Source organism: Urocampus carinirostris, chromosome 9 (assembly GCF_059441175.1).
Source record: "Urocampus carinirostris isolate Australia breed hairy pipefish chromosome 9, RoL_Ucar_1.0, whole genome shotgun sequence".
NCBI classification, from domain to species: domain Eukaryota; kingdom Metazoa; phylum Chordata; class Actinopteri; order Syngnathiformes; family Syngnathidae; genus Urocampus; species Urocampus carinirostris.
This window is the reverse complement of record NC_142357.1, coordinates 2,415,988-2,432,924: the sequence shown is the minus strand read 5'-3', so window position 1 is coordinate 2,432,924 and position 16,937 is coordinate 2,415,988. Positions and strand designations below refer to the sequence as shown.

Sequence of the window (16,937 nt, the reverse complement as noted above, 5' to 3'; positions counted from 1 at the left end):
GAACGTCAGCGAAGGCGTTCCGAACGGCTATGTTTTTACCGCGGCGGCGAAGGTCATAGGGTGGTCAATTGCCCGTTAAAAGCCAACGCTCGTCGGACATAGGGGACGGCCGATTGAGCTTGGCTTTAGTTTCGTGCCCCGAAGACTGATAGACCGGTCCTCCAGGCCCATCTCCTTCTTTCCGGTTCATCTCAGTCCTTACATGTCCTGATCGATTTTGGCACTGAAGCTAATATCCTTGATCCGTTCCTCGCACGCAAATTGGGGATACCTGTTAAACCCCTTCCTAATCCGGTGTCAGCCCGGGCTTTAGATGGTCACATGTTAGGCACCGTGTCTCAAATAACAGAACCCATAGAATTACAGTTGTCTGGAAATCACCGAGAGAACATCCGATTCCATTTACTTCACTCCCCGAGCCAACCCCTCGTTCTGGGTCATCCATGGTTGGTCCAACACAACCCCCACTTTGACTGGCGTACTGGGTCGATACTGGAATGGGGCATGGACTGTCACCAATCCTGTCTACGAGCCGCTCCTTACCCTGATCGTTCTACTTCTACAAGGGCTCCACCCAATCTGTCCAAGGTCCCAGTTTGTTACCACCACCTACGGGAAGTTTTCAGTAAAGCTAAGGCCTCTTCCCTACCGCCTCATAGACCTTACGACTGCGCGATTGACCTTCTGCCAGGGTCCGCTCCTCCTCGGGGCCGCCTCTACTCCTTGTCAGTTCCCGAGAGGGAGGCTATGGAGGGGTACATTTCTGATACCTTGGCGGCTGGTATTATTCGGCCCTCCTCTTCTCCAGCGGGGGCGGGGTTCTTCTTTGTCGGAAAGAATGACGGGTCACTCCGACCCTGTATAGACTATCGAGGGCTTAATGACATCACAATTAAAAATTGCTATCCTTTGCCACTGCTTGCCTCTGCTTTTGAACTTCTACAGGGGGGCCACGATCTTCACTAAGCTTGACTTGTGAAACGCCTAACATTTAGTCCAAATCCGGGAGGTAGATGAGTGGAAAATGGCGTTCAACACACCCACCGGCCACTACGAGTACCTGGTAATACCATTCGGATTTACCAACGCCCCCGCCGTTTTCCAATCCTTGATTAATGACATTTTACGAGATGTGCTCAATCACTTTGTATTTGTGTACCTGGATGATATTTTGATTTTTTTCGAAGTCCCTCGAGGAGCACCAAAAGCATGTCCAGCTCGTTCTCCGTCGTCTCCTGGAGAACTCTCTATTTGTTAAAGCGGAGAAGTGCGAGTTCCATGCTGAGACTGTTTCGTTCCTGGGCTACATTGTGTCGGAGAGGAGCCTTCAAGCCTGCCAAGGTATCAGCCGTTACCTCTTGGCCTGTCCCGGAGTCTCGCAAGTAACTTCAACAATTCCTAGGATTTGCCAACTTTTACCGGAGGTTCATCAGGAACTACAGCTCAGAGGCAGCTCCCCTCACGGTCCTCACCAGCCCTAAGGAGCCATTCCGGTGGTCCCCCGCGGCCAATGAGGCTTTCAACTCTCCAAAGAACCATTTCTCTACGGCTCCTATACTCCAGGTACCTGACCTCGCACACCAACTCGTAGTGGAGGTGGACGCCTCAGATGTGGGAGCGGGTGCCGTCCTGTCCCAGCGGTCAAACAAGGACCAGAAGATGCACCCGTGCGCCTTCTTTTCCCGGCGGTTATCCCCGGCCGAACGCAACTACGATGTGGGGGATCGTGAGTTGTTGCCCGTCAAGCTAGCCCTGGAGGAATGGTGGCATTGGTTGGAGGGGGTAACGGTGCAGTTCATAGTTTGAACAGACCACAAGAATTTGGAACATATTAGATCGGCCAAGCGTCTAAACCTTCGTCAGTCACGTTGGTCCCTGTTCTTTACCTGTTTTAATTTTACCCTGTCCTACAGACCTGGGTCTCGCAACGTGAAGCCCTCTCCCGGCAATTCCAGAAGCCCAACGAGCTACCTCAGGGCCCTGCGACGGTTCTTCCGGCTTCCTGCATGGTAGCGGCTGTTTCCTGGGATATTGAAGCCCGAGTCAGAGAGGCCCTACCTGATCAAGCCGGTCCCAGCTCCTGTCCCGAGGGTCGACTATTCGTCCCCGAACTCTTACGGTCCGAGGTCCTCCAATGGGGACACGATTCTTGCCTGTCTTGCCACCCGGGGTCGGCTTGGACCCACAGTTTCTTGTCCCAAAGTTTCTGGTGGCCTTCCATGGCCAAAGATGTACGGGAATATATGTCAGCCTGTCAAGTGCGTGCCCAGAACAAAGCTTCTTACCAACGTCCGGCCGGTCTATTACATCCTCTGCCGGTTCCCCGCCGGCCGTGGTCCCATATCGCCATGGACTTTGTGACGGGATTGCCAGTATCTGAGGGGATGACGGCTGTACTTACCATTGTGGACTGGTTCAGCAAGATGGTACATTTCATTCACGTATTCTGCCTCCATGGCATCCCTCAGGACGTTGTCTCAGACCGGGGTCCCCAGTTCTCGTCCGTTTTTTGGAAGGAGTTCTGCTGTCTGCTGGGAGCCTCAGTCAGCCTCTCATCGGGGTTCCACCCTCAGTCCAACGCTCAGTCAGAGCGAGTTAACCAGGATCTGGAAACAGCACTCCGCTGTATGGTCTCTCGTGAACCGTTGTCTTGGGCATGGGTGAAGTATGCCCACAATTCTCTGGTTAGCTCCTCCACGGGAATGTCCCCCTTCCAGTGCGTATATGGCTACCAACCTCCTATGTTCCCTAGCCAGGAAGTGGAAGCCTCCTGCCCGTCAGCTACTGCTAACACACGCCGCTGTCGACGAACCTGGGCTCGTGCCCGGGCCGCACTCCTCCGGGCAGGCAAGTCTCATTTAGTAGGGGCTACTCGACGGAGGAGTCCTGCTCCGAACTACCATGTGAGCCAGAGTGTTTGGCTTTCATCCGCTGATCTGCCACTGAGGGTTGAGTCGAGGAAACTGGCTCCTCGATTTCTAGGCCCGTTCCCCATAGAAGAATTATCAACCCCTCAGCAGTCCGTCTATGAGAGTGCACCCCACGTTTCATGTCTCCCGGATCAAGCTCGTCAGCCGGAGCCCGTTGGCACCCGAACCGCCTCTTCACCCGGCTCCGCGCCTTCTGGACGGGGAACCTGTCTACACTGTGCGTCGCCTGCTCCGCTCCCGACGCAGGGGTTGGGGTTTCCATTACTTGGTTGACTGGGAAAGATACGGTCCGGAGGAGAGGTCATGGGTCCCCACCCGGCAGATCCTGAACCGATCTCTTGTGGTGTAGTTCCATCGACTACATCCAGACCAACCAGCGCCGCGCCTTGGTCATCCTCGTGGGTCCGATACCGCGACACTTCCACCTTCTGTCGTGATTGCCTAAGTGGAGCCACCTGGGGCAATCGTTTGGCGCGCTGGAGCGCGCTTCCTGATTGGCTGACGTTCTCTACTTAAAATGTCTGCGTCCAGAGGTGGACGTTCGAATGTACTCTTCGTATCCCTGAGTGTTTCTCCAGACTACAAGGTACCCACAACTTCTCTTGCTTGATTAATGCCTGCCTCTCATTTTTTGACCTATTTCCGTTTTGCGACCTACTCTCCCGCCCCGGCCATCAACTTACCCGCTAAGCTGCACCTTCCGTCTCCCGTCACGGAGCTGCCATTCCGCCCGAAGAGGCTGACGACCAACAAGCGCCGACGTCCCAAGGCAGCTCCAACAACTCTTTCAAGTAAATACTCTGAAACTAACGCTATTGGATCCGAGAGTCTGTTCTGGTCCCTGACAAATATAATATTAACAGATACAAAACCCACCAATTAATTGCATGTTTGACAAGCAAAACTAATAAAGTGATGTTCAAACAAACGGTTACAGATCAGAAAACGATGTTTTACAAGATTATATTACAGACGCTGCCCTACTTACGAACGAGGTTCCGGACGATCATTTGTAAGTTGAATTTGTTCGTAAGTTGCTTCAGTGCTATGTTTTGTATGTAAGGTATGTTTAAGGCTTGTATAAGTAACCTGTATTGTTTTCTACTAAAGAATAAACATTTAATGAAATAATTTGGACAAAGCTGCACTAAAATAATCTCAAATCATAAACTGACTTGAGCTAGAGTCAAACATGTGTGACAGTGGTAGGGGTTCCATGAACAACCACAGAAATTCTACCACCAAGGTCTACACCCTTTTCACTCTTCCCCATGTGATCTGAAAATATGTTGCACATCTGGTATATTGAAATATAAGACAGCCGTCTGAAGCCTTGCAGAGCACCATCCATTACTAATGTTGAACTTGCATCTTTATGATGGTTCGCCGGAATCTGAGCCCGATTCTTATATTTTAAATGCTCACTATGACATGAGAACTAGGAAAGTGCAAATTATTGTTTTCCTATTACTAGATGCCAGATTAGAGTACAGGTAAGTACTACCTTTATGGCATTTCCGTCTGACAAACCTCTGCCGGTGCCAAATGGGAGGGATAACTGCAGGGTCATCAGCAATGTGCCACCCTTCATTGATATTTTGCTCCATTAATCCTGGAACATCTCAAGTTAGTGGACGTCTTCCTGCTGCCCCTGCAGTCACTCCTAGGACCCCTATTTCAGCTGCCTACCAAGGTCCACCCTTAATAAGTGACGTAGCAAAGTGATTTTTAGACTCAGTAGGGCACAGCACGTAACCTGGTGACCCAAGGGGAGTGTTCCTCTCGCAATGACTTACCTGTTTTTTCATGTGCTCCTCAAGCTCTTGTGCAGTGACTTCAAGCTCTAAGGATAATCCTGGAAAACTTGAAGGGGTCCTGGAAGAACTTTGTCCTTTCTCTTTCCTGGTTTTCCGTCTTCGGATTTGCTCTGCTCGCCGCAAGGACGCAAGCCTCTCCCTCATTGATTCGCAACTCTGCCTCGTAGACGTGCCTATGAGAGACTCAATGATATTAACAGGTTCAAACTAGATAATGTGTGCAAAACAGCTTGCAGCCATAGAATATCTCTTAAGGATACAAACACTTGGGGTTAGAAATTAGTTCATGTACACTCGGTACATTTTGACCATGGAATGCCCATGCTTTTGTGGTGTTGTAACGTTGTCATTTCTTTTTTTTTTTTTACTTACAGCCATTTAAAAGGTTCAGGGGACCTTAGCTCCACATACATATATACTTGTTTCATGCCCTCTATGGGCAATAAAAAATGTGCTATGCTATTAGCAAAATTGACTATGCTGTGTTTGTAATAAAACATTTTTTAAGTCAATATTTCATACGGCCTAATTAGAGCTTTAGATAAGTCAACGGTTCATAACTACCGAATTTTTTAGAAGATTCTTATTATTTGATAATGGCAAATCTATATAAAAAGTCACACCTTGGTATTTCCTGACCAGCACTCGGTCCTGTAGGTCCCACAAGTGTACTCCCTGAGTTGCTACATTTAACACAGCTAATCTTCCGTTCTTGGAAACAGTAAAAGACATGATAGGGTGGTCTTCCTGGACTATATTTCTGTCGGCGAGGTCCTCAAAGTTGTAGCCCCGAATACGTTGATGGGTGTCTGAGGCCAGCACTGTCCGGCCATCACTCAGGCACCACAGGCACTGCACTCTAACGCCCTCCCAGGAGTCCAACAGGTTGCCATCCAGATCGCATTGATAGAACTGCCCCCGCTGGCCTCCTGTGACGAAGCGTTTGCCATCGGGGTTCCAGGCCACGCTGGTCAAACTGTCCTCATGGGACTGCGTCATCTTGGTGCGCAGCTCCCCCGTCTGAACATTCCAGAGCCACAGCTCAGAGCAGTCATCTGGTCCACAGGCAATCAGGTAGGTGTCGTCAGGGCTCCAGGCTAGGTAGGAGACACCATAAGCGTGGCCCTCCGATGCAACTTAAACTGGTGGCTTTCCGGGTCGACCTGCCAAATGATAACGGTGGTGTCTTTGGAGCCGGTAGCCAGCTTAGTGCCATCGTTTGAAAACTTGCAGAACCACACTTCGTTACAGTGCTCGGTCAAAATCTGTTGGGTGTAACATGGGAACTGTTTCCTGCTGCAGACGTGATCTATGAGCAGCGACACAGAGTCCAAGCTGCTGTCCAGCTTGGTGTTGTGATAAAGGCAGCGATCTCTCTGCAGTTCCACCGCCTGCCGCAAAAGGTTCTGCAACCGCCATGGAGGGAGCATGACAGACGGTGGAAGGTATGTTTGTAATTTGTCCAGCAGTCGGCAGCGGGAAGCCGAGCCTTTGCCCTCCCACTCTGCCTTGGCTCTTAGATCCTCAGCGTGGCTGCACATAAGATACCCGCTGAGCACGTGAATGCGGTCTGTGTTGTACTTGAGTGGCGTCAGCTCCCCGCGGAGCACCTGCAGCGCCTCCAAAACTTTACCATCTTCCAAGTACTCCAAATATTTCTGCTGCAGCAGCAAGAACTTCATACGCACAATGGCGTTTGGCGAATGCATCAGTGCTCTCAGTTCATTGAGATCATTCTCAGCCTTGTCCCACTCGCCCTCCATAACATGGTTGCGGAACTTGCTGGCTGACGAGTGCTCCAATCGGCAGCCCGACTCCTGCATCAGCAGGTCCACTGTCTGATTGAGCCCCAGTCCGTGGAGATGTTGCCCTATGAGCCGAATGACATCCTCCTCCGCCTGCGACAGCCGCTTTTTCTTCTTCAGTGAGCCCACCTCCGAGCCCGAAGAGGCCGCAGCAGATGTCCCGCAAGCGGCGGTAGCAGACGACGAGGAGCCGTTGCTGCTCCCAACGCCTTTGCCGTTGTCTGCGACGGGGAGAAGAAGCCCGTTGGAGTGTGCCCCGCTTCCGCCGCAACCTCCACCAACAGCCGAAGTAGACGACGACGAAGCTTCGCCGTTCTGTGCGGCGCCCAGGCAGGAAATCTCGCTCGACTCTTGCCCCGCTCCGTTCGCCTGCATAGTGCTGCTACTGCTGCTCAAGTGGCCGACTGCACCGCGGTTAAAGTGGATGGTGGATGTGGTTCCGAGTCCCAAAACTAATCCGGTGAGGCCTGATTCAACCAGTGAAGCCCCGGGCTCTCCTGCTCCCTCCGCCGCCGAGGCTCGGTGCTTCTTCCGCGGGGGCGGCGACGCTCCGCCGGTATCCGAGTCGGAGGAGGAGGAAGCGGAGGCCAGAGTTTCCTCACCGAGAGCGGCCGTGGTTAGAAGCCGGCGGTGCTCCGGGTGGGAAAAGGAGGTTCGACTTCCAGGTTGGAGGCCGCGTCGGTCGAGCTCGGAGCGCAAGGTTCTCTTAGTATTGTACAAAATCATACATGGACTTGCTCCCTCTTATCTTTCAGATCTGATCTGCCACTATGTCCCGGTCCGAAGCCTACGATCTGAGAGTGCTGGTCTTCTGATGATCCCGAGAGCAAAGAAGTCTTCTGCTGGTTCGAGAGCGTTCTCCATCCGGGCACCGGTGCTGTGGAATGCTCTTCCCCCTGAGATCCGATCTGCAACCTCAGTGGAAATGTTTAAATCTAAACTTAAAACTCACTTCTACTCCATTGCATACGAATAACCTACTCCTCTTGTCGGTTGAAAATAGTCTGTGTAATATAGTGTAACAATCTGTGAAGCCCTTTGAGACTCTTCGTGATTTAGGGCTATACAAATAAAAATGACTTGACTTGACTTGACACTCACGGTATAACTCCATGCCTTTGAGGTGATATAACTTCTTTTTGATTGTTTTTACTTCCAACCACTCAAAATGCTCTGGGGGACCTAAGCTTCGTGTACATATATGTTTTTTATTTTTCTATGCCCTCTATGGACAGTGACATCTCTGCTATGATAAAAGCAAACAAACTATGCTGTATGTATATCATAAAATTGTAATAGTTATATATGGCATGATTAGACCATCGAATCGGTCAATAAGTCATAAAAAAAGAATTTCTTTTATATGGTTCCTATTTTTAAATGAGGGCAATTTTGTATTAAAGTCAAACAAAACATTTTGGACCCGCCGGATTTAAATGCCATTGCGATGTTATTAATTTGTCATTTCAGATATGTTTTGTTTTTTATTTCAAACACTCAAAATGTTTAGGACTTTATCTAACAAACAAACAATGAAAACTTTAGAATTAACAGAATTTCTATACAACAACCAACCAACAAATACATAAAACATTTTTAAGTAAATGCAACACATTTATAACACTCAACACAGATGAACTCGGTCCCTCCTACACCCCTTGCACCACAGTTGTTTTCTTAGTAACTTAGCAAGAAGTCTTCATCCAAACTTACCTCTGTGGTAAGGACGGATGATCTTCCCAAGAGGAAGATCTTTTTACAATAGCTAATAAAGCTTCTTCTGTTGAGTATTTTTTTTTGCATCGCTGCATAAATAAGTCAGGGAATTGGTGTAGGCTGACCAGAGAAACATAAAAACTTGTCTGAAATCTACTTATCCAATGGGAAACGCAAAACAAATCGAACAGGCTATTGAGAGTTGAGAAAGAAAAAAGACTTCTTAGCCCGCCCACTGTTGAGTTTCAAAAATAACTTCAGAGCAGGCAATGCACAATATAATGCATGGTAGGTGCACATTTGTGCATTGCTTTGTTTTATTATCCCAGCAGTTTCACGTGATAAAATTGCACTTCTTTGTGCACTAAATGTAATCCTCACATGAATTATTAATTTGTATCTGGTGCTACCTAGCGGTTTTTGGGTGTAAATCCACCCATTTGTTTTTGTTTCTTATGTTTTTACATTGAATTGAAACGTCTGAGAATGCAATTTTGCAGTCATCACCAGAAATGCATAAAAACAAATCAGGATGATAAAATATTAATAATTGTTATGAGTTATGATGGGTTTTGGAATTAAACTTCGAGTGTGGATCTTTTAAATCCAATGGTTTCGAAAATACAGCTGGGTGCCATTTTTGAACCGAGACCTCTTTCAACATTCTGTGTTTTTTTTCTATGCTTTTTCTTTAATGAGAATTCATCGAAACCATGTAAGAGAAAAAATGTGTAAAATACCTCATAAGAGTAAACGATAGTTTCATGTAACATTTATTTCCTGTAGTGTTTATATTTAGGCACATTGGTCCCCATTTATCTAATTTGTGTGAAAAGGGGAATTGAATTATGCACCGTATTGGTCTTAAAACCAAATCACCATGAGATATATGAATGATGTATATATGTTAAAATTCAGCATTCAAATCAACAGTTGATGAAAAATGCAGCAGCTGCATTCAAACATCATTAACGTGTTACATTGTCGGTGTTTTTTCACCGGTTTGAGCCAAGGAACATTCCTTTCATTTAAAAAAAATCATCATTGCAGCCTCTGTCAAGCTGCTTGTGTTGCGTGTGCAAGTATATGCATTCTTTAGACATGCTCAATAAACTTTTTCTATTTTAATAATTTTAGGGTTTCGGGTTGGTGTTTGTACTATATTTGAAACAGTCCTTTTCTTACTTATTTTCATGCTACACTAACAGAAAACCGCAAGCACAAGCATGAAATCACTCTGTAAAGTAGGCTAATTTTAGTTGTGTGTTTCTCAGACTCTATGCTATGAAATTAACTTGTTTAACCTGTTTTTCTATTTTTAATTTACAAGTAATCATCACACACACACATAGTCACGTTTCAAAGATCAGTCTATTTCCATTGTTTAATACGTTTTCAGTCTAATTTCCATTGTAATGTAATGTAACACTCATGTGCGACTCCATTTACGGCGCATGCGCGACCTTTCAATAAACCACGCCTTCTGTACCGGATACGGTCAGTTCGGCCTGGGCGGTCAACCAAGATGCGGTACAAATGCAGGTAACTCCTTTACCCAACAGGTTAAGCTCCTGCATTCGTGAAGTAGATTTAAACTCTATAAATGCCTCTACTTGAATATTTTTGCCAGCAATGAGTTTATATCTTTATAAACTCCGACACACTCCAAGCCTTTGGCCAGCACCCCTTGAGATCTCCGATGTCGAGAAGCCAATTTGTATCCCCCATGCATCCTTAGGTCCCCTGCTCTGTGTTTCTTTTTGCATCTCTGCTGTCTGTGTATGGCTCTTGGTGAGAATAACCAGTCACACATGACTGGTTCCTTTAACTCCTTTACCCAACAGGTTAAGCTTTACTTGACTGAGAAGGGGATGTCCTTTAAAGTAGTTATCTTCATGGACTTCATGGGGGTCAGGCGACTGACTTACCTTATGAAGGAGTACAGGTAGAATTCCTTCCCCCAACACCGCTTCCTTTATACAGCTCATGGATCAGGGGGTCATTAGGGCCTTAAAAGCCCTCTACACCCAGTCAACCATGGTGTGTGTTATCTCCTCCATTGATGAGACAGACAAGACTTTCAGAATCAAGACGTTTTAGCAAGACTACAACATAGCTAAATGCCTGGTTAATATTCTGAATGCCCTGTAGGACATGGAAGAACAGACACCAATTTACAGCTGAAAGAAATTTGGACAAAACAAGGCTACATATAACTATGAGGGTTTCACTCCTGACCAAATTCATCACGCCGCCGTTGATAAAGCTGTGAGGATGACTCGGGTGTAGTGTCTTTGGACAAGACACTTATGTCCCCGACTAGCAGGTATACTCTGTTTGTGTGTGTGTGTGTGAGTGTGTAAGTGTGAAGCACATTGTAAAACCCTTTGAGAGGTCTTCAGTGACTAGAAAAAGTGCGGTACAAATGCAGACCGTACCAACACTATGGTTATATTTTTGCTTTATTCCCTCGTTACTGTTGATTTCTTAATAAATAATGCTTTCTACCTGTCGTAACTAACCAAATTTGGCCCTAATTGCACAAAATAAACTGTTACATTTACGTAAGTAGAATGAGAATGCCACCTTTAGGGGACAGCTCTGGCTCACAGTAGACGCATAGAACATATGAATCAGACTTTTCCCCTTCTTTGGACACTTTAAGAAGTAGCTACTAAGCCTAAAACCAGTACATGTGTGCTTTGGGTATGGCACCTGTTGGTGGTCCTAGAAATATTCGCCAGCCCTGACGTTAACGGTGAGGTATCCGGACAGGTACAATACCTGCCAAAAACTGACTCCCCCTTAACTTCTGAAAAAAAAGTCCAAATAACTTCAAATTAATTGTGGTGACGGATTGACGAAACACAATGTTACCCAAGAAGTCATAAGTCTGTAGCTAAAACAGGGACCATTTTAGGAGGGGTGGCTTTCAAACCTTCCAAAAACGGACCCCCCGCCCCTAACTTCTGAGAAAAGTCTGAAAAACTTCAGATTAATCATGGTGACATATTGACATCACAGAATGACACTGAAGAAGTCAAAAGTCTGTAACTCAAGCAGGGACCATTTTAGCCGCGGGGATTTTCACGCCTGCCAAAATCCTGAATGTCGACAAAACTAAAGAGATCATTGTCGACTTCAGAAAAAACCAGCCCAACCATGCCCCACTTTTCATCAACAACAAGGCTGTGGAGGTTGTCAGCAGCATCAAGTTCCTAGGGGTGCACATCACAAACAAACTCACCTGGTCCGTGAACACTGCATCACTGGTTAAGAGGGCACAGCAGCGCCTGTACTTCCTGCGGAGGATGAGGAGAGCCCGCCTGCCCCCACCATCCCTCATCACATTCTACAGGGGCACCATAGAGAGTATCCTGACCAGCTGTATCTCTGTGTGGTGTGGAGGCTGCAGCGCTACCGACTGGGGTAGTGTGAGGAGGGTGACGAGGACAGCATAGAAAATCATCGGGACTTCTCTTCCCTCCATTCAGGACATTGGCCAGAAGCGCTGCCTATCCCAAGCTAAGAACATTATCAGGGACCCCTCTCACCCACATCATGGACTGTTCACTCTGCTAGCCTCTGGGAAGAGGTACTGCAGTGTGCGGTGCAGGACCACCAGGTTCCACAATAGTCTTGTCCCCCTGGCCATTAGACTGTTAAATGGTCACTCAAACACATAGTAAATCTAAACTGCTGCTAATCTGTACATCTGTGGGTTTTGTTTGACTTTTTGCACTACTGGGAGTTCTTTATAGCTAGCCACTCCTTGCACATCTGTTTTTCTGCACTATTGTACTTACAGCGTTATTGTTACAGTGTTATTGTTCTGTTTACCGGACTTGTTTACCTGACGACACATTTTGCACATCTGGTTAGCTACTCCTTTTGTACTATTTGCGCTACTGTAAAATACTATACATAGCCATAGTTATTTAGTATATTATTAGCACTCAATACTACAACTCAATACAACATTTTATTTATATCTGTACATTCAAGGAAACTGTGCGGGTCAGATGTATCGACATTTCGTTCTGTTATACACGTGTACTAGAATGACAATAAAGTAAATCTGAATCTGAATCTGAATCTTTTTCATTGCAGTATTATTATAAATTGGGCCAGTTTTTTTTCCTTATTACACATTTTACCCTGGAGTGCCATGTCTAATTTTGTTGCATATAATGTTTCAGAACGTTGATATCAATGACAAAAAAGCTTATTTTAATTCTAAATGTGTCATCTTGTAGATCTCATAAGACCCATGTAGAGCCCCTTATGTGTTACCTATTCATGGGCCATGTACTGTATTCCATAGGTGAGGATTTGTGTGTGCTCTGGGTCATTTTTTCCTGGGCTGCCACAATATTTTCCTTTGCGCTTGAGAGCAGCTCAGGGATATGTAGGCTATCTGTCATCTCTTCCCTCACCAAAGTCTCCTGCACAGTGTTATCAATGTAAAAAATATGACACTAAATATCTTTTTATAAGTGGACCATTTCAGACAAATCACAAGTATTTGAAGCCTACTAAAGGTGTGATTGTACTTTTCACTCTTGAAAAGAAACAGGCTAATTACACATATAAACCAGGTTGGTTCTTGCCTAGTCCCATGATGGTCCAAATAATTGGCTTACAATACTGATGGATTTAAACTGTAAATATGTTATTCTACTGTTGCTTATCTTCTTTGCATACTGTGTGCCATTCTTGCTTGTGTTTGTAGAAGGAGGAAACAGGATGTTCACTAAACAGCCGACACCTAGCTGCGGCCAGATAAGGGAGCTAAGTGTGACACTCAGCTCCTCTCTGTCCGCAGGCACGCCTAGTTCCCTTTACTATAGAATATGCTTACGATAACATGTTGTTGTGTAAACAGGTCTCAACTGTTTATTTTGTCACTCCCCCTCCCTTTAGCAGAAGAGACCTTATGTAAACTAGGGCGTTCCGAACACAATAAAAAGGCAAGGACGAAGGAGACTTTTTCTGAGTGTCTAGTAGACTGTAATAGGCAGTCTATGGTCATCTCTCCTTGCAAGTAAGTCATACTTACGTCTCTGTGTCCTCTTTGAGTACAGGTTTTTATTAGAAGTGTTGGGGTTAACCTAACAAATACCCTACAATACACCCTCAATCTTAAACCTCTTCCCTTTGTTACAGTTTGAATCCACGCTTATTGACCCTTTTTTCGAACTGTAACTGTATTTAATTAGTATAATTAATGTTATTTTGTTCTCAGACCAAACATGACTGCATCCAGATGTTTGTCCCATTTTTGGCTGTCTCTCAACAAGCTTGCACAGTGATCTGGGTAGATGATATAGATCAAAGGGTATTCATACATTATAAGATTTTTACCCTCCCATCACTCACCTTACTGTAAAATATTTGGTAACACTTCATCAAAAGGATTGTTCATCAGACTGTCATGATGCCATCATACCTCTGTTAAGTCATATTCACTTCACTTACAGTAAATTCAATATGTGTCTATCATGTGGACTATTGTCTTGATAAATTTCAAGCGATCCAAGCAAATGTGTCACAGACCAGAACGGACACAGGACTCAATTGCATGCGTTTCTCAGGTTTTATTGAAAGAGAGTGAGATTTAGGCTTGCTTGATTGCTTGATCCGAGGACTGGCGAAGAGCGGAATCGAGCAAGGCGGGGGTGACACTTCCGTGTCGGAAGAAGGCAGGCGGAAATGGCACGTCGTTAGACCAGGGCTGGAGATCAGAGGCGATGTCAAGTTCGTAAAAGTGATCGTAGGCAGGCGGCAGGCAGAACAGGCGTAGTCAGGTTCAGAAATGGGTCGAAAACAGGGATCAGGTAGAAAACAGGTTTTACAGGGACGGAGTCTGAGTCGGACGGAAACGCTCACTGAGTGAAAACACAACAGCTCGCAACAATCTGACAAAGTCTGAACTGGAGACAGGGGCTTAAGAAGGGTGTGGCCACCAATCAGCTTGTCCGGGCTGTTGGCGCCAATCAAGCTGCCACAGGTGTTCCAAATAGGACAATCATGACAAAATGTAGTTTATCAAAATGCCGTCAACTCACTTAAAATGCAGGATGTATGTGCCTTCTTGCGGAAGGTATTCTTTCTCGTCTTGTTTAAATTTTAGAGATAAACTCCATTGAGTTTACAATCCAACAGTTGATGATACAGCTCTGGGTCCATGATTTATGTAGGTAGAGAAATGGGCGTAGTGAGAACGATATCGTAGGTATAACACTGAGCTAGTCCAGCACTACTTTTGGCAGCTGGTTATATGTCACAAACTGCCCTTTTACCATTAAAAGTAAACTGCGTAAAAGGGTGCACTCTAATATTTGTTTGCATGACATAAAAAAAACAAATCAGAATTTTTTTATCTCAATTGGGAGTGTATTTAACAGATTTTTAAAGACATTTTAATCCAAAACAAGTGGTACATTTGAAGGCAAATAGGCTTTGGAGCCAAAACCATTTTAATTTTACTAGTGACTTTAAGTATTTTCAGGCTGATTTAAATAACGTGTTGAATCTGACCTGCTACTTCATAAGAAGTTTGCAGTTTTCTAACACATTAGTAAGGTTGGTAAAAAAATTACAAGTACTGTAAAAGGACAATTCATTGACTATAAATGTAACAACTGAAAACAGTGCGGCCCTAGTAGACAACATTGATACTACAGAATTAAACATTTTGAAATATATTATTTTATCCATCCATTCATTATCTGCACCGCTTATCCTCAGTAGGGTCGTAGGGGCGCTGTAGCCCATCCCAGCTATCTTCGGGTAGTGGGCAGGGGATACCCTGAACTGAGACAGACAACTCACTTGCTCATTCCCACTTAGGGGACAATTTGTACCGGCTAATTAACCTGACATGCATGTTTTTGGGAATGTGGGAGGAAACTGGAGTGCCCGGAGGAAACCCATGCAAGCATGGGGAGAACATGCAAGCTCCACACAGGAAAGTTTGATCCCATGACCTCAGAACTGTACTACACACGCGCTAACCACTACGCTGCCGTGTTGCCCTATTTAATTTTATGTAGTTTCTATTTTGGAAAAATATCCCGCGGGCCCAATTGCTTATTATGTCCTCATAAATCTTGGGGTTTGAAAAACATAAACAAAGGTAGAATCCGGTACAACAAACTAGGCACATTTAAACCTATTTCTTTGATGCAAGAAAAAACAAATAAGGCAAACGAAGAATTAGACTTGGCCAAAAAGGTTGCTTGGAAGAGCACAGAACGTTGATGGAAATGGTGGCAAAGCAGAAGATGCTCAAACCGTGATTTTCACAGATCTTTTCCACATTCCTCTGTTAAATATTCTTTTTAAAATGGCCCAGCTCCAATCATGGCCTTGTTGCAGCAGGTGTCCAATTGAGGCAATTGGGCCACTCCCAGGAGCTGGAATTGATAAGAGCAAACACACAACAATAAAAGCACAACGGAGCATACCACACAGGGATGTAACATGTCCCCCTGGCGGGCCACATCTGGCCCTTGGGCTGTAAGTTGGACATACCTGATTTAGGGTATCATTCTGTGACGTCAATGTGTCACCATAAGTTATTCTGACTTTTTTTCTCAGACGTTAGGGGAAAGTCAGCTTATGGCAGGTTTAAAATCCTCTCTTCCTTCCTACAGACTTGAGCTACAGACTTCTGACTTCTAGGGTATCATTCTGTGATATCGATATGTCACCACATTGCTTTTGAAGTGTTTCAGATGTTTCTCATAATAATAATAAATTTATTTGTTGAGCACCTGTTCAAAATCATATCACAAAGTGGAGGCATTTTTCTTTAGTTTATTCCAAGGTCACAACACACAATATGTTTGAAGTGTGTCATACTTTGCAAACAGTAGACAGGGGCGTCATATTTTAATATAACATTTGTTTACACGGGAGGAATCCAATGAAACCAGGGTCTCATTCACAATAAACATGCATGATAATAACGGCTACAATAGTACTACATTAAGCCTACTTCAGTACAGTAGTGAATATTATAGTGTAGTGTATTGCGTTTTCTCCGGTGTTGGTGACGTTGCATATGTCAACTCATTTATATAGACTATGGTCGCTTTATTGTTTTAATAAACTCATTTTATAGACTATGATCACTTTAATGTTATAATCACACCAGTCAATATTCCTTAATAAACACATGAACAAACCCAGATCGAAACAGTGCTGCGCTTCCAGCAGAAAGTAAGAAACAGAATGTACGTTCACGCGAGAGGAGCTCGATTTTGCAGGGGAGTCAGAATTAGGGTTTCTTTCTCTGTGCTATATTTTGAATGGCTTGTGTAAGTAACCTGTATTGTTTTGTACAACAAAAAATAAACATTTCATAAAATAATATGCTCTATGAAGATAAATAAAATTGAATTCAACTTACTTTTAGAAGATGAGCTTTAAAGGGCTAGGCAACTTCCTCCTCAGTGGTTGAAAGTGACCAAAAAAAAAGTGATCAAACCATTTTCGCAACCGCATCAAACTTCCTTATTCCACTTTCATTTCAAAAGAAACGGCTCGCCTCTTCTTTACATCAACCACATTGAATTGATGCATGAGATATTAAACAATAAAAATGTCAAAGTTCTTAGTGCACAAGAGATACAGTACACTTAGTATGTTTACACACCAGGAAG

At 44.9% G+C, this 16,937-nt stretch overlaps 1 protein-coding gene and 1 pseudogene across 1 annotated transcript; one reads left to right on the top strand and one right to left on the bottom strand.

Moving 5' to 3' along the window:
* Positions 1–504: 504 nt before the first annotated feature.
* LOC148359103 (uncharacterized) lies at positions 505–3,367 on the top strand. Its single transcript, XM_088344274.1, has 4 exons — positions 505–901; positions 2,078–2,082; positions 2,757–3,178; positions 3,280–3,367. The coding sequence occupies exons 1-4, from the start codon at positions 505–507 to the stop codon at positions 3,365–3,367; spliced, it is 912 nt and encodes a 303-aa protein (XP_088200400.1).
* Positions 3,368–5,293: 1,926 nt separating this feature from the next.
* Positions 5,294–7,234, bottom strand: LOC148359102 (WD repeat-containing protein 26 pseudogene; annotated as a pseudogene).
* Positions 7,235–16,937: the final 9,703 nt, after the last annotated feature.

What these genes read in the sequence shown, in the direction of transcription:
- LOC148359103 (XM_088344274.1), top strand. Translation starts at nt 505, where the DNA reads ATGGACTGTCACCAATCCTGTCTACGAGCCGCTCCTTACCCTGATCGT. An exon ending in GCTCCGCTCCCGACGCAGGG is followed by an intron (nt 3,179 to 3,279) that starts GTTGGGGTTTCC and finishes CTTGTGGTGTAG; the next exon opens with TTCCATCGACTACATCCAGA.